Here is a 12,500-nt window from a genome sequence, read left to right on the forward strand (position 1 = left end):
ACCTAAGACAACAACATAGCATGGCAGCAACACATGACAACAACATGGTAACAACACATGACAACATAGCATGGTAGCAACACATGACAACAACATGGCAGCAACACATGACAACATAGCATGGCAGCAACACATGACAACATAGCATGGTAGCAACACATGACAACATAGCATGGTAGCAACACATGACAACATAGCATGGTAGCAACACATGACAACATAGCATGGTAGCAACACATGACAACAACATGGCAGCAACACATGACAACATAGCATGGTAGCAACACATGACAACATAGCATGGTAGCAACACATGACAACATAGCATGGTAGCAACACATTACAAAAACATGGCAGCAACACATGACAACAACATGGTAGCAACACATGACAACAACATGGCAGCAACACATAACAACAACATGGTAGCAATACAACATGACAACAACATGGCAGCAACACATGACAACAACATGGCAGCAACACATGACAACATAGCATGGTAGCAACACATGACAACAACATGGTAGCAATACAACATGACAACAACATGGTAGCAACACATGACAACAACATGGCAGCAACACATGACAACAACATGGTAGCAATACAACATGACAACAACATGGTAGCAACACATGACAACATAGCATGGCAGCAACACATGACAACAACATGGCAGCAACACCACATGACAACAACACGGTAGCATCACAACATGACAACAACATGGTAGCAACACCACATGACAACAACACGGTAGCAACACAACATGACAGCAACAGGGTAGCAACACAACATGGTAGAAGAACAACATGGTAGCAGCACAAAACATGGTTCAAACATGATTGGACACAGACAACAGCACAAAGGGCAAGAAGGTAGAGACAACAATACATCACACTAAACAGCCACAACGGTCAGTAAGAGTGTCCATGATTGAGTCTTTGAATGAAGAGATTGAGGTAAAACGGACCAGTTTAGAGGGTTCATGATTGAATCTTTGAATGAAGAGATTGAGGTAAAACGGACCAGTTTAGAGTGTTAGTTGCAGCTCGTTCCAGTCGCTGGCTGCAGTGAACTGAAAAGATGAGCGACCCAGGGATGTGTGTGCTTTGGGGACCTTTAACAGAATGTGACTGGCAGAACGGGTGTTGTGTGTGGAGGATGAGGGCTGCTGTAGAGATCTCAGATAAGGGGGAGTGAGGCCTAAGAGGGTTTTATGAATAAGCATCAACCAGTGGGTCTTGCGACGGGTATACACAGATGACCAGTTTACAGAGGAGTATAGAGTGCAGTGATGTGTCCTATAAGGAAGAATTGGTGCCAAATCTGATGGCTGAATGGTAAAGAACATATAGTCGCTAGAGAATACCCCAACCTAAACCAAGTCTAGATTTAACCTTAGCCTGCTGGGGGAGGCTAGTAACAGTGACTAAGGTTCAGGGCAGGGTACTGGGGGAGGCTAGTAACAGTGACTATAGTTCAGGGCAGGGTACTGGGGGGAGGCTAGTAACAGTGACTAAGGTTCAGGGCAGGGTACTGGGGGAAGCTAGTAACAGTGACTAAGGTTCAGGGCAGGGTACTGGGGGGAGGCTAGTAACTGTGACTAAGGTTCAGGGCAGGGTACTGGGGGGAGGCTAGTAACAGTGACTAAGGTTCAGGGCAGGGTACTGGGGGGAGGCTAGTAACAGTGACTAAGGTTCAGGGCAGGGTACTGGGGGGAGGCTAGTAACAGTGACTAAGGTGCAGGGCAAGGTACTGGGGGAGGCTAGTAACAGTGACTATAGTTCAGGGCAGGGTACTGGGGGAGGCTAGTAACAGTGACTAAGGTTCAGGGCAGGGTACTGGGGGGAGGCTAGTAACAGTGACTAAGGTTCAGGGCAGGGTACTGGGGGGAGGCTAGTAACAGTGACTATAGTTCAGGGCAGGGTACTGGGGGAGGCTAGTAACAGTGACTAAGGTTCAGGGCAGGGTACTGGGGGGAGGCTAGTAACTGTGACTAAGGTTCAGGGCAGGGTACTGGGGGAGGCTAGTAACAGTGACTAAGGTTCAGGGCAGGGTACTGGGGGGAGGCTAGTAACAGTGACTAAGGTTCAGGGCAGGGTACTGGGGGAGGCTAGTAACAGTGACTAAGGTTCAGGGCAAGGTACTGGGGGAGGCTAGTAACAGTGACTAAGGTTCAGGGCAGGGTACTGGGGGGAGGCTAGTAACAGTGACTAAGGTTCAGGGCAGGGTACTGGGGGAGGCTAGTAACAGTGACTAAGGTTCAGGGCAAGGTACTGGGGGATGCTAGTAACAGTGACTAAGGTTCAGGGCAGGGTACTGGGGGAGGCTAGTAACAGTGACTATAGTTCAGGGCAGGGTACTGGGGGAGGCTAGTAACAGTGACTAAGGTTCAGGGCAGGGTACTGGGGGGAGGCTAGTAACAGTGACTAAGGTTCAGGGCAGAGTACTGGGGGGAGGCTAGTAACAGTGACTATAGTTCAGGGCAGGGTACTGGGGGGAGGCTAATAACTGTGACTAAGGTTCAGGGCAAGGTACTGGGGGAGGCTAGTAACAGTGACTAAGGTTCAGGGCAGGGTAGGGTACTGGGGGGAGGCTAGTAACTGTGACTAAGGTTCAGGGCAGGTTAGGGTACTGGGGGGAGGCTAGTAACAGTGACTATAGTTCAGGGCAGGGTACTGGGGGGAGGCTAGTAACAGTGACTAAGGTTCAGGGCAGGGTACTGGGGGGAGGCTAGTAACTGTGACTAAGGTTCAGGGCAAGGTACTGGGGGAGGCTAGTAACAGTGACTATAGTTCAGGGCAGGGTACTGGGGGGAGGCTAGTAACAGTGACTAAGGTTCAGGGCAGGGTACTGGGGGAGGCTAGTAACAGTGACTAAGGTTCAGGGCAGGGTACTGGGGGAGGCTAGTAACAGTGACTAAGGTTCAGGGCAGGGTACTGGGGGGAGGCCGGCTAGTGGTGACTATTTAACAGTCTGATGGCCTGGAGACAGAACTGTTTTTCAGTCTCTCTGTTCGAGCTTTGATGCACCTCACTGTCTTCTCCTCATAGATGGTAGTGGGGTGAACAGGCCGTGGCTCGTGTGGCTGGACCCAATAAAAGGGATCCAGATGTTGTTATCCTTCTCTCAGAGTTTAATGTCATGCAAATTGAGTTAAAGAAGCTTCCGCGGCGTTCTGTGGTTTTTTGAAACAAAGTGTTTAAGGAGTTAAAATAAGCTTCCATCTTTTGACTTAACATCTCATAAATATTGAATCAAAACCCAAGCAGAGGAGAGCCAGTGAAAAACATATCTCCGAGACCTCCATGGTCTACGGCATCATTACAAATACCTCTCCTCCTCGCCAGGGGAGACTAGCTAACAGTTGAACACTGCAAACAGCGGTGGAAGTTGCTGCAGTCTTAACAACAACAAAAAAAAAACATTCCCCTCAAATAATTTAGAGCTGCAAGGCAGTTTCTCCACAGTCAAACACACATCTCACTTCCTGTGGAAGCCCCAGTGTTCGATCTCAGACTGGGTTGGAGGGTTGCATTCACATTACATCAGATAAAGAACGATAACAGCTGGTTAATATGAAGATGATAATATCTACCAGACAGCCTAGTTTAGATGAAAATGACGATGAAGATGATGAAGATGACAATGCTAATAAAAATGGTGAAGATGATTATAATGGTGGTTATCATGGTGATGAAAATGATGCTGAAGATGATGATGAAGAGGATGATGAAGACGGTGGTGATGATGAAGATGATGATGGTGAGGATGAAGATGCTGGTGATGATGATTATGAGGAGGATGATGATGCTGATGATGGTGATGATGATGATGAAGAGGATAATGATGGTGATGATGATGAAGATGATGAAGATGATGGGGATGATGGTGATGATGATGAACGGTGATGATGAAGATGATGGTGAGGATGAAGAAGATGGTGAGGATGAAGAGGATGCTAAAGATGATGATGAGGAAGATGGGTTGGGCGATATACCATTTATACTGTTTATATACTGTTTATATTTATACCGGGGTATTTCGAAATGCCACTGCTTATAAGTTGAGTATAACTATAGAAATCTAAGATGTGTCAAATAAATGATATGCAGCTCAGGGCTCCAGCGATGCATTTTGGTTTGCTAACGTGCTAAGTATCTAGATGTCAAGATCAAACTTCTTGGTTACAGCAGAGATATTCAACACCCTCCTGGATCAAGATCCCTGTTGCTTAAATATTTTTGTGCATCAATAATTTGTGTACTATTTTTTTTATTGTGTTTATTTTTTTGTTATAGTGCCCCTTGTGTGCACTTCCGGTAATACCTTATATACCAACTCTCTGTAGTTCACCCCTTCTAGCGCTCTCTCTGGGTCCCTCCCTGTAGTTCACCCCTTCTAGTGCTCTCTCTGGGTCCCTCCCTGTAGTTCACCCCTTCTAGTGCTCTCTCTGGGTCCCTCCCTGTAGTTCACCCCTTCTAGTGCTCTCTCTGGGTCCCTCCCTGTAGTTCACCCCTTCTAGCGCTCTCTCTGGGTCCCTCCCTGTAGTTCACCCCTTCTAGCGCTCTCTCTGGGTCCCTCCCAGTAGTTCACCCCTTCTAGCGCTCTCTCTGGGTCCCTCCCTGTAGTTCACCCCTTCTAGCGCTCTCTCTGGGTCCCTCCCTGTAGTTCACCCCTTCTAGTGCTCTCTCTGGGTCCCTCCCTGTAGTTCACCCCTTCTAGTGCTCTCTCTGGGTCCCTCCCTGTAGTTCACCCCTTTTAGTGCTCTCTCTGGGTCCCTCCCTGTAGTTCACCCCTTTTAGTGCTCTCTCTGGGTCCCTCCCTGTAGTTCACCCCTTCTAGTGCTCTCTCTGGGTCCCTCCCTGTAGTTCACATCAGTCCTTCTAGTGCTCTCTCTGGGTCCCTCCCTGTAGTTCACCCCTTCTAGTGCTCTCTCTGGGTCCCTCCCTGTAGTTCACCCCTTCTAGTGCTATCTCTGGGTCCCTCCCTGTAGTTCACCCCTTCTAGTGCTCTCTCTGGGTCCCTCCCTGTAGTTCACCCCTTCTAGTGCTCTCTCTGGGTCCCTCCCTGTAGTTCACCCCTTCTAGTGCTCTCTCTGGGTCCCTCCCTGTAGTTCACCCCTTTTAGTGCTCTCTCTGGGTCCCTCCCTGTAGTTCACCCCTTCTAGTGCTCTCTCTGGGTCCCTCCCTGTAGTTCACCCCTTCTAGTGCTCTCTCTAGGTCCCTCCCTGTAGTTCACCCCTTCTAGTGCTCTCTTTGGGTCCCTTCCTGTAGTTCACCCCTTCTAGTGCTCTCTCTGGGTCCCTCCCTGTAGTTCACGTCAGTCCTTCTAGCGCTCTCTCTGGGTCCCTCCCTGTAGAGTTGTCCTTCAGAAACCTGTCACCTCCGTCATCTCGCTCTGTGCAGGAAGTGTTTAAATATAGACGCTGCTTCTCGTAAAACAGCAATGTAAATAAAGCAAAGTGCTTTTCTCAGAGCCAGGTTCGGGACACTGACTGATTAAGGGTTTGAGTCAGAGCCTCTCAGGGCCAAGAGGTGTAGCCCTGTCATCATCACTCCTGTTCTGAAAGTAGGGATCAATAACTAGACAGAGGAGTGGGACGTTAATTAATTAATATATATGAGAGAGAGCGAGAGAGAAAGAGCGAGAGCGAGAGAGCCAGAGAGCCAGAGAGCCAGAGAGCCAGAGAGCCAGAGAGCGAGACAGACAGACAGACAGACAGAGAAAGATGCACTTCCTAACCTCCTGCCCAATGTATGACCATAGTAGAGACACATATTTCCTTCAGATTACACAGGAGGACATTCGGTGCCGACAGAGATGGCAGCCTCTCTTCGCGTTCCTAGGAAACTTTGCATTATTTAGTTTTTTTATGTGTTATTTCTTACATTATTACCCCAGGAAATCTTAGGTTTTATTACATACAGTCGGGAGAAACTATTGGATATAAGAGCAACATCAACTCACCAACATCACGACCAGGAATAAGACTTTCCCAAAGCGGATCCTCTGTTTGGACCACCACCCAGGACAATGGATCGGATCCCAGCCGTCAACCCAAAACAACGACGCCACAGAAGGGGCAGATGGAGCGGTCTTCTGGTCCTGGCTCCGTAGACGGGCACATCGCCCACCGCTCCCGAGTATACTATTCGCCAATGTCCAGTCTCTTGACAACAAGGTAGACGAAATCTGAGCAAGGGTTGCCTTCCAGAGAGACATCAGAGATTGTAACATTCTTTGTTTCACGGAAACGTGGCTCACTCAAGACACGCTATCGGAGTCGGTATAGCCAGCTGGTTTCTTTACGCATCACGCAGACAGAAACAAGCATCTCTCTGGTAAGAAGAAGGGCGGAGTGTATGCCTTAACGAGACGTGGTGTGATCATAACAACATACAGGAGCTCAAGTCCTTTTGTTCACCTGACCTAGAATTCCTCACAATCAAATGCCGACCGCATTATCTACGAAGAGAATTCTCTTTGATCATAATAACAGCAGTGTAAATTCCCCACAAGCAGACACATCGACGGCCCTGAACGAACTTCATTTGACTCTATGTAAACTGGAAACCACATATCCTGAGGCTGCATTTATTGTAGCTGGGGATTTTAACAAGGCTAATCTGAAAACAAGGCTCCCTAAATTGTATCAGCATATCGATTGCGCGACCCGGGCTGGCAAAACCCTGGATCATTGTTATTCTAACTTCTGCGACGCATATAAGGCCCTCCCCCACCCTCTTTTCGGAGAAGCTGACCACGACTCCATTTTGTTGCTCCCAGCCTACAGACAGAAACTAAAACAGGAAGCACCCGTGCTCAGGTCTGTTCAATGCTGGTCCGACCAATCGGATTCCACGCTTCAAGATTGCTTCGATCACGTGGACTGGGATATGTTCCGAATAGCGTCGTACCACAACATTGATGAATACGCTGATTCGGTGAGCGAGTTTATTAGCAAGTGCATCGGCAATGTCGTACCCACAGCGTCTATTAAAACATTCCCCAACCAGAAACCGTGGATTGATGGCAGCATTCGCGCAAAACTGAAAGCGCGAACCACTGCTTTTAAATCAGGGCAAGGTGACCGGAAACATGACCGAATACAAACAGTGTAGCTTTTCCCTCCGCAAGACAATCAAACAAGCTAAGCGTCAGTATAGAGACAAAGTAGAGTCGCAATTCAGCTCAGACACGAAAGGTATGTGGCAGGGTCTACAGTCAATCACGGACTACAAAAGAAAAACGAGCCCCGTCGCGGACCACGATGTCTTGCTCCCAGACAAACTAAACAGCTTCTTTGCTCGCTTTGAGGACAACACAGTGCCACTGACACGTCCCACTACCAAAACCTGTGGGCTCTCCTTCACTGCAGCCAACGTGAGTAAAACATTTAAACGTGTTAACCCTTGCAAGGCTGCAGGCCCAGGCGGCATCCCCAGCCGCGTCCTCAGAGCATACGCAGACCAGCTGGCTGGTGTGTTTACGGACATATTCAATCAAACCTTATCCGTCTGCTGTTCCCACACGCTTCAAGAGGGCCACCATTGTTCCTGTTCCCAAGAAAGCTAAGGTAACTGAGCTAAATGATACCGCCCCGTAGAACTCACTTCAGTCATCATGAAGTGCTTTGAGAGACTAGTCAAGGACCTCCACCCTACCTGACACCCTAGACCCACTCCAATTTGCTTACCGCCCCAATAGGTCCACAAGGGACGCCATCGCAATCACACTGCCCTAACCCATCTGGACACAAGGAATACCTATGTAAGAAGGCTGTTCATCGACTACAGCTCAGCATTTAACACCATAGTACCCTCCAAACTCGTCATTAAGCTTGAGACACTAGGTCTCGACCCCGCCCTGTGCAACTAGGTCCTGGACTTCCTGACGGGCCGCCGCCAGGTGGTGAGGGTAGGTAACAACATCTCCACCCCGCTGATCCTCAACACTAGGACCCCACAAGGGTGCGTTCTGAGCCCTCTCCTGTACTCCCTGTTCACCCACGACTGCGTGGCCACGCACGCCTCCAACTCAATCATCAAGTTTGCAAACAACAGTGGTAGGCTTGATTACCAACAACGACGAGACGGCCTACAGGGAGGAAGTGTCAGGAAAATAACCTCACACTCAAAGTCAACAAAACAAAGGAGATGGTCGTGGACTTCAGGAAACAGCAGAGGGAACACCCCCCTATCCACATCGAGGGACAGTTGTGGAGAGGGTAGTAAGTTTTAAGTTCCTCGGTGTACACATCACGGACAAACTGAAATGGTCCCACCCACAGAGACAGCGTGGTGAAGAAAGTGCCTCTTCAACATCAGGAGGCTGAAGAAATTTGGCTTGTCACCAAAAACACAAACTTTTACAGATGCACAATTGAGAGCATCCTGTCAGGCTGTATCACCACCTGGTACGGCAACTGCTCCGCCCACAACCGTAAGGCTCTCCAGAGGGTAGTGAGGTCTGCACAACGCATCACCGGGGCAAACTACCTGCCCCCCAGGACACCTACACCACCCGATGTCACAGGAAGGCCAAAAAGATTATCAAGGACAACGACCACCCGAGCCGCTGCCTGTTCACCCCGCTATCATCCAGAAGCCAAGGTCAGTACAGGTGCTTCAAAGCTGGGACCGGGAGACTGAAAAACAGCTTCTATCTCAAGGCCATCAGACTGTTAAACAGCCACCACTAACATTGAGTGGCTGCTGTCAACACACTGACTCAACTCCAGCCACTTTAATCATTAAAAATGGATGTAATAAATGTATCACTAGTCACTTTAAACAATGCCACTTTATATAATGTTTACATACACTACATTACTCATCTCATATGTATATACTGTACTCTATACCATCTACTGAATCTTGCCTATGCCGTTCGGCCATCACTCATTCATATATTTTTTATGGACATTCTGTGAGTGTAATGTTTACTGTTCATTTTTATTGTTTATTTCAGTTTTGTATATTATCTACTTCACTTGCTTTGGTAATGTTAACACATGTTTCCCATGCCAATAAAACCCCTTGAATTGAGAGAGAGAGAGTAAGAGAGCGAGAGAGCGAGAGTGTGAGTGAGTGAGTGAGTGAGTGAGTGAGTGAGTGAGTAAGAGAGCGAGAGTGTGAGTGAGTGAGTGAGTGAGTGAGTGAGTGAGTGAGTAGAGAGAGAGAGAGAGAGAGAGAGAGTGAAGGAATCTACAGTCTCATCGATAGTCCTATCCTATCAGGTGTGAGTCTGCCTCTGAGTGTGTGAGTGAGAGAGAGAGAGATGGAGAGAGAGAGACTGAAGGAATCTACAGTCTCATCGATAGTCCTATCCTATCAGGTGTGAGTCTGCCTCTGAGTGTGTGAGTGAGTGAGAGAGAGTAGAGAGAGAGAGAGACTGAAGGAATCTACAGTCTCATCGATAGTCCTATCCTATCAGGTGTGAGTCTGCCTCTGAGTGTGTGAGTGAGTGAGTGAGAGAGAGATGGAGAGAGAGAGACTGAAGGAATCTACAGTCTCATCGATAGTCCTATCCTATCAGGTGTGAGTCTGCCTCTGAGTGTGTGAGTGAGAGAGAGAGAGAGAGAGAGAGAGAGACTGAAGGAATCTACAGTCTCATCGATAGTCCTATCCTATCAGGTGTGAGTCTGCCTCTGAGTGTGTGAGTGAGAGAGAGAGAGAGAGAGAGAGACTGAAGGAATCTACAGTCTCATCGATAGTCCTATCCTATCAGGTGTGAGTCTGCCTCTGAGTGTGTGCAGCACGGCCACACTACTGCCTATTCCACCTCTAGGCTCTGCCCTATCAACTGCCACATGAGAACGCCCTTCAGACAGCGTCCTGAATGCAGTCTGTCCAAGGCTACTGTCAGAGAGCCAAAGGTTGTGCATGACCCTGACAGACCGCTGACATTGGCTGCCTTTCGTCCTCTCTCTCTCATTAATAACACATGACAGGCTATTGGCTAGGGATCCCCAGACACTGACTGGTGTGGCTTCACACACACTCACTCACTCACTCACTCACTCACTCACTCACTCACTCACTCACTCACTCACTCACTCACTCACTCACTCACTCACTCACTCACTCACTCACTCACTCACTCACTCACTCACTCACTCACTCACTCAATCACTCACTCACTCACTCACTCACTCACTCACTCACTCACTCACTCACTCACTCACTCACTCACTCACTCACTCACTCACTCACTCACTCACTCACTCACTCACACCTCCCCTCTCCCACACTGTGACTGGATATAATGACTCTCTGGAAGCTATCAACATCCAACCAGACACTTAGCTAATGTCCTCTCTGTCAGACAACATCCATACACTTAGCTAATGTCCTCTCTGTCAGACAACATCCATACACTTAGCTAATGTCCTCTCTGTCAGACAACATCCATACACTTAGCTAATGTCCTCTCTCAGTCAGACAACAAACAGACACTTAGCTAATGTCCTCTCAGTCAGACAACAACCAGACACTTAGCTAATGTCCTCTCTGTCAGATAACAACCAGACACTTAGCTAATGTCATCTCTGTCAGACAACAACCAGACACTTAGCTAATGAACTCTCTCGGTCAGACAACAAACAGACACTTAACTAATGTCCTCTCAGTCAGACAACAACCAGACACTTAGCTAATGTCCTCTCTCAGTCAGACAACAAACCGACACTTAGCTAATGTCCTCTCTCAGTCAGACAACAACCAGACACTTAGCTAATGTCCACTCTCAGTCAGACAACAACCAGACACTTAGCTAATGTTCTCTCTCAGTCAGACAACAACCATACACTTAGCTAATGTCCTCTCAGTCAGACAACAACCAGACACTTAGCTAATGTCCTCTATGTCAGACAACAACCAACCAGACACTTAGCTAATGTCCTCAGCCAGACAACAATCAAACAGACACTTAGCTAATGTCCTCTCAATCAGACAACAAACAACCAGTAGATTCTAAGGGTTCAGCCCAACCATCTATACTAGCCAAACAGTAGATGCTTAGGGTTCAGCCCAACCATCTATTCTAACCAAACAGTAGATGCTTAGGGTTCAGCCCAACCATCTATTCTAACCAAACAGTAGATGCTAAGGGTTCAGCTCAACCATTGTTCTAACCAAAAAGTAGATGCTAAGGGTTCAGCCCAACCATCTATCCTAACCAAACAGTAGATGCTAAGGGTTCAGCCCAACCATCTATTCTAACCAAGCAGTAGATGCTAAGGGTTCAGCCCAACCATCTATCCTAACCAAACAGTAGATACTAAGGGTTCAGCCCAACCATCTATTCTAACCAAACAGTAGATGCTAAGGGTTCAGCCCAACCATCTATCTAACCAAAGACTGATTATCTTTTCGAACTTGATAGTGATTCACTCTGGGTTGTCTGTTATGTGGTATCATTTTGTTTGATGGTGATGTTTAGACTCAGGATGACCCCCCCCCCCCCCCATATGTGTTGTCCTTCTCTAGCCCTGTCCTTTCGGTCTCACTAGGCCAGCCAACAACCAAAACAAATACCTAAGGGTTCAGCCCAACCATCTATTCTAACCAAAGAATAAGGATATTTTTTTAGCTTCAGTTGATGGGGAATGAAAACACTGTATTTCATTCATATAGAGACATTGCTATTTGGTCATGTGGGTCTCTCTCTCTAACCCTTATCTTTTGGTCATGTGGGTCTCTCTCTCTGACCCTGTATCGTTTTGGTCATGTGGGTCTCTCTCTCTGACCCTGTATCGTTTTGGTCATGTGGGTCTCTCTCTCTGACCCTTATATTTTGGTCATGTGGGTCTCTCTCTCTCTGACCCTGTATCTTTTTGGTCATGTGGGTCTCTCTCTCTGACCCTGTATCTTTGTCCCTGTCCCTCTCTCTCTTCAGTTGCGCTCTGCAATGTACAATGATTTCACAGGGAGATTGGTTTCTGCCTTATTGACCTCTGACCCTTTCTCTCTCCGTCTGTCTCCAGTTCTGCTGTGTCTCCTGTGTGTCCTGTCTTCCCTGGTGGATCTAACCACCGCCTGTCCTCCGACCTGCTTCTGCAACGCCACCGACGTAGACTGCAGCGGGCGCGGCCTGCTCTCCATGCCCGCCCTCACCCATCTCCCCGTCTCCGCCCGCACCCTCCTGCTGCCCAACAACCACCTCTCCTCCCTGGGTCCAGGGTCCTTCGCTAACCTCACCTCCCTGGAGCAACTGGATCTCTCCAACAACCACCTCTCCTCCCTGGGTCCAGGGTCCTTCGCTAACCTCACCTCCCTGGAGCGACTGGATCTCTCCAACAACTACCTGGATAATCTTCCCCCAGCGCTCTTCAAGGACCTGGGGAATCTATCAGATCTGACCCTCCACAACAACAGTCTTAGGGCCTTGGATAGGGATCTCTTCCAGGGGCTGGTGGGGCTGAGGAAGCTAGATGTCTCCCTCAACGGGCTGTCTGATATCCCCCTGGGTCTGCTGGATGAGCTGCAGGG

General features: G+C 48.3%; 1 protein-coding gene across 2 annotated transcripts in view; it reads left to right on the forward strand.

Moving 5' to 3' along the window:
- The window catches only part of LOC110514055 (leucine-rich repeat and transmembrane domain-containing protein 2-like), a 56,107-nt gene that overhangs the window by 36,983 nt on the left and 6,624 nt on the right, over positions 1–12,500 (forward strand). For both annotated transcript variants that reach the window (XR_005036191.1, XM_036944968.1), the window contains exon 3: positions 11,996–12,500. This exon is cut by the window's right edge and continues 164 nt beyond it. Coding sequence is in view for 1 of the 2 variants with exons in the window: in XM_036944968.1 (XP_036800863.1) it covers positions 11,996–12,500 (505 nt within the window). In the remaining variant the exon portion in view is untranslated. The remainder of the gene's footprint in view (positions 1–11,995) is intronic.

This window comes from Oncorhynchus mykiss, chromosome 15 (assembly GCF_013265735.2).
Source record: "Oncorhynchus mykiss isolate Arlee chromosome 15, USDA_OmykA_1.1, whole genome shotgun sequence".
Classification (NCBI taxonomy): domain Eukaryota; kingdom Metazoa; phylum Chordata; class Actinopteri; order Salmoniformes; family Salmonidae; genus Oncorhynchus; species Oncorhynchus mykiss.